General features: G+C 42.6%; 1 protein-coding gene across 2 annotated transcripts in view; it reads right to left on the bottom strand.

Moving 5' to 3' along the window:
* Positions 1 to 13,336, bottom strand: part of MED12L (mediator complex subunit 12 like) — a 398,615-nt gene that overhangs the window by 343,958 nt on the left and 41,321 nt on the right. For both annotated transcript variants that reach the window (XM_006758962.2, XM_006758963.2), the window contains exon 2: positions 6,994 to 7,098. In XM_006758962.2, coding sequence (XP_006759025.1) covers positions 6,994 to 7,098 — 105 coding nt within the window. The remainder of the gene's footprint in view (positions 1 to 6,993; positions 7,099 to 13,336) is intronic.

Below are 13,336 nucleotides of genomic sequence, written 5' to 3'. Positions count from 1 at the left end.
CACCGACTATCACCCACAGAGCAGGGCCGATCAGGGGGTTGCGACGCCACCACTGTCACACTCAGGGCAGGGCCGATGGGGAGGTTATGGCTCTACCCCATCACACACAGAGAAGGGCTCATGGGGGGGCGGGGGTTGGGGCGCCACCCTCTATTACCCACAGAGCAGGGCCAATCAGGGGGTTGGGGCGCCGCCACTCTCACACTCAGGGCAGGGCCGATGGGGAGGTTATGGCTCTACCCAGTCACACACAGAGCAGGGCCCGTGGGGTGTGCGAGCTGGGGCTCCATACCGTCACACACAGAGCCGCAGGGCGATCAGGGGGTTGGCGAGCTCCCCCCTATCAGGCACAGAGCAGGGCCGATCAGGGGGTTGGGGCGCCTTCCCCTGTCAGGAACAGAGCAGGACAGATAGGGAGGTTGTGGCCCCACCCCCTATCACACACAGAGCCGCAGGGTGATCAGGGGGTTTGGGCGCTGACCCCTATCACGCTGATCCCGGTGCTGGGAGGCCTTGAGGCTCCACTAATCCCGGTGCTGGGAGGCTTATAACCCTTTTACTATATAGAATAGAAGCCTGGTGTACGGGTGGGGGCCGGCTGGTTTGCCCTGAAGGGGGTCCTGGGTCAGGGTGGGGGTCCCCACTGGGATGCCTGGCCAGTCTGGGTGAGGGGGTGAGGGCTGTTTTCAGGCTGGTGGTTGACTGACACTCCCAACTGCTCCTTTTATTCTTTTTTTTTTTTTTTATTCTGGGCCAGCTGTAGCTCTGGCTCCAGCTCTGATGCCTCTGCTGCTGAAAGCAGGTATCTGGTTTGTTTGGGTTCTATAATCAAAACACTATATCAATTCCAGCTCTGAGATCCCCATGGGCTGAAAGCAGGTTTCTGGGGTTTTGTTTAGCTTCTAAGCAGGTATCTGGTTTGTTCCGGTTCTATAATCTGTATCAACTCCAACTCTGAGATCCCAGCCAAAGCTGGTTTCTGGGGTTTTATTTAGCTTCTGTATGTTACAATGTTTCTTAAACTGCAAGCTCAGAGGCCGGCAAGGCAGGCGGGGAACATTGCAGTCCTCCGTCACTGAAGCAAGCAAGCCTCATGTTCAGTTTAAGCTGCCTGGCTGCCGGCCGCCATCTCGGCTGGCAGTTAATTTGCATATCACCCTGATTAGCCAATGGGAAAGGTAGCGGTCGTATGCTAATTACCATGTTTCTCTTTTATTAGATAGGATATTTTTTAAATTAAAAGAATTATATATTTATATCTAATTATTACATAACCACACAGAAAAAAGCACACATTAATTCAAGAAAATTTTAATACAACATTCTGATTGTATATTTTTATTTTTCAGATATTTATTATTTCTTCAAATTTGCTCTTTATCAGGAGTGACTGAAATAAAAAATATAATTGAGTCCCATCATCATCATGGAAATTGATTTAAGAGAAAACTGGTCAGATCAATATTATTGCTTCCCACTTGGAATCAGTAAATAGTTGCCACTGATAGCGCACAGACTGCCAAGAATGCTCAAGATCTATTTATATAAAAACCCTGGGTGTAACGTGTCACACCCGAGGCTCCACCTACCAGAAGAAAGTGAGTCCTGCAGGGGTCGTCTTGGCAATGGCTGTGCCCTCCCAGAGCTGCTTCCCACGAGGCCTGAGGGAAGAACCCACCCTCGGAGCGCCAGGAACACCCAGCAGCAGTCAGTCCTGGGTTGCTGAGGTGAAGGCCACTGCGTGGTGGAACTCTGGGTCTGGCCCAACAGGGAGCATGGCTGGCCTTCAAACCAGACCCTGACAGGAGGGAGGAGGGAGCCCCATTCCTCACGGAATCGACAGGTAGCCAGCTTGCTGTCAGGGGCCTGCCAGCTAGGAATCCTATTCACCTGCATATCTGTATAAAGTTTTAATACATTATATTAGAGGTCGTGAGGGTACTGTTTTACCCACATCGTCTAGGAATTGCTGCAAATTTACTTCTTGGTGGAATAACCTTTGATTCCCAATATAAATTACCAATTCCATTAAAGGAAACTTCAATTTCTAGACTCGATATAAACAGTGAAGTTGCTAAAACTATTAAAAAGGCCCAACTTCTCATTATTGATGAATGCACCATGGCATCCAGTCATGCTATAAATGCCATAGACAGATTATTAAGAGAAATTATGAATCTGAATGTTGTATTTGGTGGAAAGTTCTCCATCTTGGGATTTTCGACAATGTCTCAGTATTGTACTGCATGCTATGCGATCGGCCATTAGTACAAACAAGTTTATAGTACTGTAATGTTTGGGGATATTTCAGAAAGTTGTCTATTACAACAAATATGAGATCAGAGGATTCTGCTTATAGTGAATGGCTAGTAAAACTTGGAAGTGGCAAACTTGATAGCAGTTTTCATTTAGGAATGGATATTATTGAACTCCCCTATGAAATGATTTGTAATGGATTATTGAAGCTGCCTTTGGAAATAGTATATCTATAGATAATATTAAAAATATATCTAGCCCTAACTGGTTTGGCTCAGTGGATAGAGCGTCGGCCTAAGGACCGAAGGGTCCCAGGTTCGATTCCGGCCAAGGGCATGTACCTTGGTTGCGGGCACATCCCCAGTAGGAGGTGTGCAGGAGGCCGCCGATCAATGTTCCTCTCTCATCGATATTTCTAACTCTCTATCCCTCTACCTTCCTCTCTGTGAAAAATCAATAATATATATGCAATTCTTCGTCCAAAAAATGGGCACATTAAAAAATTAAGTGAAGAAATTTCAGATATATTCGATGGAGATTTTCACACGTATTTGAGTGATGATTCCATTGACTCAACAGATGATGCTGGAAAGGAAAATGTTCCCATCGAATTTCTTAATAGTATTACTCCTTTGGGAAGGCCGTGTCATAAATTAAAATTGAAAGTGGGTGCAATCATCATGCTATTGAGAAATCTTAATAGTAAATGGGGTCTTTGTAATGGTACCGATTTATTATCAAAAGATTACGATCTAACATTATCGAAGCTGAAGTATTATTAACAGGATCTGCAGAGGGAAAGTCTGTTCTAATTCCAAGAATGATTTGTCCATCTGACACTGGGCTCCCATTTAAATTGATTTGACGACAGTTTCCTGTGATGCCAGCATTTGCGACGACTATTAATAAATCACAAGGACAAACTCTAGACAGAGTAGGAATATTCCTACCTAAACCCGTTTTCACACATGATCAGTTATATGTTGATTTCTCTAGAGTTTGAAGAGCATGTGATGTTAAAGTTAAAGTTCTAATTACTTCATCACAAGGGAAATTAGTCAAGCACTCTGAAAGTGTTTCCACTCTTAATGTGGTGTACAGGGAGATATTAGAATAAGTTTAATCACTTTATCAGTCGTTGTTTATAATCTCTCACACTTCTATTATAGAGAAAGGGAAAATAGCAACATTAAAATATTTCCTCTAATTAATTCCCTTTTAATGTGCAAATTTTGTGCACCGGGCCACTAGTATGCTACATAATACAGCAGGCCTGCTCACAGGGGTGGGGAACTAGGAAATAATGTATAGGAACTTCTTGATTTCATCGTACAAGACAAGTACAAAAGCACCACCCAGGCCTCTGAGAATACTAGACGACGCATCCTTGTAAAAGCTTTGCCTCCTTAGTCAGGAGCAATCTTCCTCCAGCAGCCCAGCACTCTGTGAACACGACATCAGTTCGTCCCTGCTGACTGCATCATCAGGCTACAAGGAAACTTGTGAAACAGATGAAGTCACCCCTGCCATCGCCAGGGCAGGACTGTGCAGTGACCAGCTGAGGAAGATGTGGGCATTCTGGAGATCTGGAGCATTCCCTTTGCAGTGCCACAGGTGCCGAAGCAGGCAGCTCGGTAGGTGACAGTACCCTACAGTCACCCTGAAGCTCTGTACAACCCTTCATCTCACTGGATTTGGAGATCTGAACCAGGCAGTCATCAGAGACACTGACTTCCCTCTCACTCCAGCTTTGCCCACATCAGCTGCTAGACCAGTACGGGCAAAATCAAGGTACACAAAACAAAGCGGGAGGGGGGAGCCCAGTGGCACCACCTGATGCTGATTCCCTGCAAGTAGCTCCAGAATTGGGTTCTCGTGTCCACAGCCCCCAGGACAATGTGCTTGTATTTATCTTCGGAGACAAAGTTGAGAGCCCAAGCGGGGAAGGATCTGTTACCAGCCAGAAGGACAGGGCTCCCTGCTCCTTGGGGATGGGACCCAGGTAGCCTACAATGCCCTGGCATCTGCTTATCTGCCGGGACTTGCTGACAGGGTGCAACTGCAGCCACAGCTCCACCCACTCCGTGGGGAATACCACCGGCTGGGAGATGGCCACAGCTGCTCCACCCGACAGGAAGTCCTTAATGAAGAACACAGCGGCATCTATGATACTGAAAGGAGAGAAGCAGGAGACTGCAGGACTGGGCTTGTAACCAGCTGGGACTCTAGTTGGCTGTATACTCTTAACGAAAGTTAGTGTAAGACGAGAAGTATTGCAGAAAAATTGAAATTTTTACATAATAATTTTGTTATTGGAGACTTCGGTATAGTTTATTCTGAAACTTTTTTATGTGTATTGCAAGATAGAGTAAATGAATAAATATATTGATATCTATTGCTAAGATGGAGAATTCTCACTTTGGGAGAAAGGAGATACACAGATGAAACAGGAAAAAGAAAAAACCCTGTGGTATTGAGTTAGAACTGACGGAAGGGAGAGGAGGAGGAAGGTAAGGAGTAGGGAGTTTTGGGAAGGGGGAGGCAGGAAGGAAGAAGGGGGAGAAAGGAGGGAAGGAGTGAGTGAGGGAGGAATGAAAAGAGGGGAAAAAAGAAATTGAACCGTGTTTCCCATCTCTGTCCACTTAAAGGGCCTAGAAGTCATGATACTCCAGTAGCAAGACCATGCCAAACATTCAGATATGAGCTGGGGCAGGGACAGGACATGAACCTGGAATATGGTACTGTGTCAAACTGAGGAAATGCTCAAAAGAAAGGACCTGAGAGGCAGGTTAAAGGCACCCCACTGTCCAAATGTAAGACAATTTAGCATCAAAAAGAAAAATGAAAATAATACATCAGATTTAAAGAGAATCCAGGGGTTAAAAGTGAGACTAATAAATGCGGTATCCTTTACAAATGAATGCCAAGTAATAAATGTATGAGGAATAATAACTAGAAAACCAGCATTTTGCATCCACGAGCAAAAAAATCACTCAGCAAAAATCATCAATTGATCTAAAATCATAGGATGAAATTCTATTGGGGAATAGGATATTCATATGGTCTCAAAATATCAATGTATAGTGTCTACTACAGGAAAATGATAACTACTGTTACAATGTACAGCAAGCATGTCAAACTCCTGGCCCACAGGCTGCATGCAGCCCACAATGAATATTTTTGCGGCCCAGCCAATATGAAGGTATGTAAGAAATAAAAACTTAATAATTTTATTAATTTTTATAAATTTTAAATTAATAATTTTTATTAATTTTAAAATTTTTTATAAATTTTGTTTTAATAAAAATTTTGTAACTTAATTTACAATATCCCATTATACATAATTATTAATAACGAACTACAACATTAGCTAATGACTGATTATTATAATCGTGGTGCATTCATTTCCTTTATGCACCTTATGTGCCTTATGCGCAGGCACACCATTTCTCTCCACTAATACTAGCAGCGAATATTTTTAGCAGCCGATTGCCACATCATTAGTCTTGTACTGACTTGTTCAGTGTGCACAACAGGAAATATTGCACTTTCAGAGAACAAGAAAAATAGGTTTATTTGCATTACACTTATTAATTTGTGCAGTTATTCAGTGTTTGGTAAGTTAATGTTCAAAAAAAAATATTAATTTTTCTTAAAATGTTCTATTGTTTTATGTTAAGGATTACTCATTTATTTCAGCCCTTTGTATTCTGTATGTCTCTATCAAAATAAGCCTACGTTTCTATGAAAATCGAAGTTTTTGTTTTCTTGCCATCCACATAAACTTAAACCTTGTTTATTTGGCCCGTGATAGCCTTTGAGTTTGACATCTTGATGTACAGAGACGCAGACTCCACCCTAAGTGATCAAACAGTGTAACCCAGTGGTTCTCAACCTGTGGGTCGCGATCCCTTTGGCGGTTGAACGACCCTTTCACAGGGGTCGCCTAAGACCATCCTGCATATCAGATATTTACATTACGATTCATAGCAGTATCAACATTACAGTTATGAAGTAGCACCGAAAATAATTTTATGGTTGGGTCACAACATGAGGAACTGTATTTAAAGGGCCAGAAGGTTGAGAACCACTGGTGTAACCGATAACAGAGCAAACTGGTATTGCTTGCTCCTGATGTGATGCAAGTGATGCAACGTAGTCTTCCTGCCCAATGTATTTGACCTGAATCCCATCATGAGAAAACAACAAGGAAAATCTAGAATAAAGGCCTAAAATACAAGAAAAATAACTAGACTCTTCTAAGACGGCACTCCTGAAAGCCCCTCAAAAATACAACAACAGAACAAGGAAAGCTGGAGAGCAGAGCTGAAGATTAGAAGAGACTAAAGCAGTGGTTCTCAACCTTCTGGCCCTTTAAATACATTTCCTCATGTTGTGACCCAACCATAAAATTATTGTTGTTGCTACTTCATAACTGTAATGTTGCTACTGTTATAAATCGTAATGTAAATATCTGATATGCAGGATGGTCTTAGGCAACCCCTGTGAAAGGGTCGTTCAACCGCCAAAGGGGTCGCGACCCACAGGTTGAGAACCGCTGGACTAAGGAGACAGGACGACCTAACTGGATCCTAGGACAGGACAGCTTACAGGATATTTGGAGGAATTTGAATATGGACTGTGGTTTAAACAACAGTACTTTATCAACATTAACTACCCAGGGAATCACATACACATACTTTTCCAGAAGTTCGGGGACACAGATAATTAGCATACCTTCGATGGATTAATTACAATATTTCTGGCTGAGCCATGTTCGTCTCCCGTAAAGGCCGGCTGATTGCTGAAGCCTTGCTTTACATTCACAGCAGTGAGTTCATCCTGGTCAAGAAAAGGTATTGATTAATGAGAAGGATGTAAAAGCTCCAACTTAACCCCTCCTACTACAGCCTAGCGACTAACTTTGTTGTACTCTGAAGAGAACTGTTGAATGCACACCAAAAGAAGCAAAAATTAAAGTTTAAAAACCAATATATAAATGTATAGAAAGAGATCAAGTGAACGTGGCAAAATGTTGACAATTATAGACTCTAGCTGTATGGTACATGGGTGTTCCTTATATTATTCTTTTAACTTTTCTGTAAGTTTGAAAATTTTTAACCAATTAAGTTGGGAGAAGGTAATGAGCAAAAATTCCCCCCACACAAACACATAAATCATAGGATTTTCAAACGAGAATTGTTTTTAGAGAACACAGTTTGAGTCTTCCTTCCTTGCCAGCCCCTAGGCACACCCCTATTTTATATTCAAGAACACTGACTCACTCAACTAACCCAAAACCCCATAGCAAGCTAAAGACAGAAATGAAAGGCTCTTAGGCACAGCTCTGTGATAACCACACAACACAATGACCTGCAACTAAAGGAATGTTTGGTACTTGCAAAGTTCTCTCATACATCTTGGCTCACTTGATCTTACCAATTCTGTGGCAGACAGCAGGTGTAGGTCTTCATGCCTATTTACAGGTGAGAAGAGTGAGGTTCACTAAGCTAGTGCCAACACTGGAATACTGCCTTTCAATCCTAGACTAGGAAGATAACTTTCCCTGACACCATGCCACGAAGTATAAATGCCACATAAAAATGTGGTCTAAAAATACAGAGCTACCACTTGTACTCTCCATAAAAAGATCTCTTCCTGGTAGACACAGGAACTTTTCTTTCCAAGGTCACACACATCAAAACTAGCCCAGGCTGCAAAATCGAAAACCTTGCCCCTGCCACATCACTGCGTTATAGAGTTCCTAAAACACACATTGAAAGTATAAAAGGGAAAGGTTTGAGTAAATGAAGCTACTTTCTGCTCCCCTCACTCCAAGCCAAGAAATGGTCTTAGTAACCAATAGGGTAATGCTGTCCACAGCACAAGAATGAGAATATATAGTTATTCCTCATAAGTAATTGCTGCAAGTGTAAAATGAAAAGAAAAAAAAATCAGCTGACCAAAATAACCACTGTGGTTAGGCAGGAAGCTTCAGAACAAAATAGTTCATAACTATTCATAGCATGTGAACTGAGATGAAAACTGAAGTGTCCCGGAGACCTGCCATGCCACGCTACCCAACTGTGTGTGCTCTACCTAATACTTCAGTGAGCCACTGCTCTGGTGAGTTTTCAAAAGAGCCTGCTACAGGAAATGCAGCTCTGTGACAACCAAGTATCCTCCAAGCACATGAGGTGACTGGAGTAACAATCTGCACAGAAAATGACTGCACACACATCAGAAGACACCTCAAACTGACTACACATTTTCAAGTCAATTATTTGAAAGTCTAGGGTCAAACTACATGATGATTTCAGTAGTATCAGAGTCTAAGAATGAAGGGGCACAAATGAGATCATGAGAGAAAAGGGATGGGAAAATTGAATCTTATCTTTCTTTTACCATCACATTATTACAAGAAACTTTAATTGAGTGACAGCATATGTTTTTAATAAAAATATGTCTGGTTTAATCAAGAGGAGATGTGTGAGGCTTAAGGACCAGACAGTTTCATTTAGTGCTGCTTAACTTTCTATTCTAAATTAGCACCAGCTCAGTTAGCTGCCTATTGTATGTGACTGCTAACCAGTGGCCTGGAGAGACATGCCCTGTATGCATGCACACACAAAGCCTCAGAAGGAAAAGCATGGAACCATGATTGGATATCTCTCAACCACATCAGATTTTCCTCAAACAAGGATTCACACAGGTGCTACTGGAAGCCTTGGATCCTGAGAACTTTTTAATCTGGTATTCTAAATTGCACCCAAATGCATCCAGAATCTGCCCACTATCACTACCACCTCAGGCCAGGACCACCACCAGAATCTCAGGCTTGGACACTGCAGTAGCTCCGAATCTTGGATCTATCTGGTCTCCCCGCTAGTTCCACCCTTGCCCACTGCAGACCATTTTCAACACAGCAGCCACATGGTTCTTAAAACATGAGAGCATGTCACTCCTGCTCAAAATCTGCCTTAACTCCCCAACTCAGAGTATAAGCAAAGGTCCGTAGATGGCCTACAAGCCCCTATGTGATCTGGTCCCTATTACCTTTCTGAGCTCATTCCTACACACTTCCCCTTTGCTCACTCTACTCCAGCCATGCGGTTCTCATTGCAGTTCCTTCCTCCAAAATGCCAGGTGAATGGGCCATTGCACTGTCTGTTCCTGTGCCTGGACTGCTCTTTCTCATGGGATCCACACGGGCAACTCCATCACCACCTAAGTCTTTGCTCAAATTTCACATTCTCAGTGAGAAATTCTGATGACCCTATTTAAAACTAGAACTGCTCACCCTACTCCCTTCATACCAGCACACCTAATCTTCCAATAATCCATAGCACTCATCACCTAAAGCACCATGTAACTGACTTACAACAAGTATCGTCTGTTTTCCCTACCAGAAGGTAATCCCCATGGGGCCAAGAATCTATATTTTATTCACAGATTCATGCCAAGCACATAAAGCTGTGTCTGGCACATAGCACACAGGCTTTCAACAATCATTGAAAGAATAAATAAGTGAATGATAAATCTGTTTGAATACTTAACATAATAAGTATATTCTGAATCACTACTCCATCCATGACTCTGGGGTCTGTAATTGCCCAATTAATTTAACAAGGAGGTCATTAGAGTGAGGTGGTTCTAATGTCCTGGCACCTAAATAAGAAAACCAAACTAAGCCTCTAAATGCCTCAATGTTACAAAAGCAGAACCTAAGGATGGGCCATCACAAACAGCCAACTAACTATAGACAATCAATCATTTTTTTACTTTGCTTCTACCTTTTCTTTATAAAGGTTTTTTCTCAGCTCCAGACAATGGAGCACTTCTAACCACTTCTGGTTTGGTGCTGCCTGATTTAAATTGAGTTTTGCTCGAAGAAACTCCTGAAGTTGTAATATGTCTCAGTTTATCTTTCAACTGTTCTGATGTCAGACATGGGACCCTAAGGAGACCTTCAACAGTCCCCAAGAACAAGAAGCAGCCAGGTACGGTTGCCCACTGAGCCCGCCTTGCTCAATGCTTTCTCCCTGCATCTGGAGTGTGCAGGTATCTGTGATCCAAAACTTTTGCATTTAAAAGAGCTCTCCAAATTTATCTAAGCATTTCTTTCAACAGACTGGGTCTGAGGCCAGCCAATTTAACAGAAACTGGACTGGATCCAACTTAGAACCCAGATTGGTTCTGAGGTCTTCCTGGGTCCAACTTAAGATGGACTGGGTCCAGGGTAAGGCCTCAAGTATCAAGAATGACAAAAAGAGAAAAATTTATCTCTCTGGCTCCACATAATCTGGAATTCCTCCATCTGGGATGCCAGCAACTACATGTATAAAAACTGGTCCCAGACACTGTATTTTCTGAATCAGTGGGTTAACCTTACCAAAGATAATCTGGAATTACCTTGGCCAAGTAGGGAACTTTTAACCTAGAAAGGCTTATCCATTCACAAGATGCTCTAGAAAAAAAAAGGGTCAAATTTCCCCACACACACAAAAAAAACAGGATGCATTTTTATTGGTATGCAGCAGCTTTTAAGAAACTAAATGAATCAAAAATGCCCTGGATTCCAAAATAGCAGCAGAATAAGTGAAAACTACACTGACACTCTCCCAGGACCAAACTGGAAATGTAACTAAAATACAGAAATACCACCCTGAAATATCAACTGAAGACTAGCTGGAGAGAACCCTGATAACCAAGGACAGAAAGTGGAGACGACAGCCTCTAGAACAGGGGTGGGCAAACTTTTTGACTCGAGGGCCACAATGGGTTCTTAAACTGGACCGGAGGGCCGGAACAAAAGCATGGATGGCGTGTTTGTGTGAACTAATATAAATTCGAAGTAAACATCATTACATAAAAGGGTACGGTCCTTTTTTTCAATAGTTTTACTCATTTCAAATGGGCCGGATTCGCCCGCGGGCCATAGTTTGCCCACGGCTGCTCTAGGAGGAAGTGCAAAGGTGCAAAGAAGCCGGCCAGGCTCCCATAGATGGGAGCTGAAGCTCTGAAGGGATATCTCGCTATTCGCCTGTGGGGGTTCCCACTGAGGACTCGGGGGTCTAAATCTCAAGCCGAGTTCCCAGCTTAGAGCACCAGAACTGAGAAAGGTGCCCACATAGCATCTAGCTCTGAAAAACAGAAGGGTTGCTATCTGCCAGGGAAGGACGGCTGGAAATGCAGGCACCCTTTTAAGGGCCAACACAAAAAATTCTGTGTGCAACTACACACCTTGGGCTCTGGCAGAAGGAAGGCAGAGTACACTGGAGCTGCGTGAGCACAAGCCAGGATTGGAGGTTCTGGGGTTGGAGCCGGAAGGCAGCCACCCCCCAGTTTCTGGTGCTATGCCATTCCCTCACATTGTGCAGGAAATCTTTCTCCCATGAACCTCTGCTATGCAAGGGGTTTATGCCTGAGGGGAAGTCAGCTGACCCACCCTATTCGAAGACCTCTTGGTTCATAGCCTGAGCCTAATCAAGACCGAATCTCAACAGGACTGCAGGCAGAGTAGGACCTCTGGATGCTTTGAGTCTTTGTCTTATCTAATCCAGGGCAGGGGCTAGGAAAAGCAGACCCTGGTGCACATCTTGGTCCTTTCCAAAGGCAAAAAGAACCAGTAGAGGGAGGTACAAGCTATGGATTGCTGATAGCTCCAAAAAGGGTATTCAAGGCCAGTCACAAACAATGTCTGACATTGTCCTGCACTAGAGATTGGGAAGAGTAGCAGATCCACCTAGTACACAGACACAAACCCAAACAGGAAGCCAAAATGGGGAGACAAAAAAAAAGGCCCAAATGAAAACAAGACAATTCTCCAGGAGAAGAGCTAAATGAAATGGAAATAAGTAATTAATCAGACATAGCGTTCAGAATAATGATGGAAAAGATGCTCAAGAGCGTAAGAAAAGATATTATAACTATGAAGAATGCCATAATACCAATAAAGAACACAGTGGAAAGAATACACAGCAGATTAGGGGAAGCTGAGTACCAAATTAGTGAATTAGAAGATAGGGCAGAAAAAAATAACTCAATCATGACCAGCCAGTATGGCTCAGTGGTTGAGCCTCAACCTATGAACCAGGTGGTCATGGTTAGATTCCTGATGAGGACACATACCTGAGTTGTGGGTTTGATCCACAGTGTGGGGCACACAGGAGGCAGCCTACCAATGATTCTCTCTCATTATTGATGTTTCTATCTCTTTCTCCCTCTTCCTTCCTTTCTGAAATAAATAAAATTTTATGTTTAAAAATCACTCAATGAAAGAACAAAAAAAAATTAATAAACAGGAAGACTACTAAAGGGAGTTGTGGGACAAAGTGAAATATAACAATATTCATATAATAAGAGTACTAAAAAAGGAAGAAAGTGAGCAAGGGATAGAGACCATGTTTGAATAATAGCAGAAAACTTCCCAAAAAAAGAAAACATCCATAACCTGGTGAAAAAAAAAATCACACAAGTTCAGGAGGCACAGAAAGTCCCAATCAAAAAAAAAATCCAAACAGGCTCACGCCCAGACACATCATAATTAAAATGCCAAAAATTAAAGACAATGAGAGAATCTTAAAGGCAGCAATACAAAAGCAACTTGTTACTACAAAGGAGCTCCCATAGGCTGTTAGCTGATTTCTCAGCAGAAACTCTACAGGTCAGAAGGAAATGGCATGAAGTACTCAAGGTAATGAAAAGCAAGGGTCTGAAACCAAGATATAACAAAAGCTATCTTCAAAATAGATGGCGAAATAAAGAGCATTTGCAGATCAAAAGAAAATAAAGAAAAAGAAAAAAAGCCAATGAATTTTATCCCCATCAAACCAAATGCTAAAGGAAATGCTGTAATGAGGAGAAATAGAGAGAGAGAGAGAACCTGGGAGAAACAAAGATGGCAGCATAGGAAAACACCTGAAATTGCTGCCTCACAAAACCACTTCAAAAATACAACTAAAAGAAAACGGACCTCATCCAGAACCACAGGAAGGCTGGCTGAGTGGAAATTATACAATAGAAGGAAAGAGAAAAGCACACTGAGACTCAGAGGAGGTGCGGAAGTAAAGTGCAGAGG

This window comes from Myotis davidii, unplaced genomic scaffold (genome assembly GCF_000327345.1).
Source record: "Myotis davidii unplaced genomic scaffold, ASM32734v1 scaffold316, whole genome shotgun sequence".
Classification (NCBI taxonomy): domain Eukaryota; kingdom Metazoa; phylum Chordata; class Mammalia; order Chiroptera; family Vespertilionidae; genus Myotis; species Myotis davidii.
This window is presented reverse-complemented; position numbering and strand designations above follow the sequence as displayed.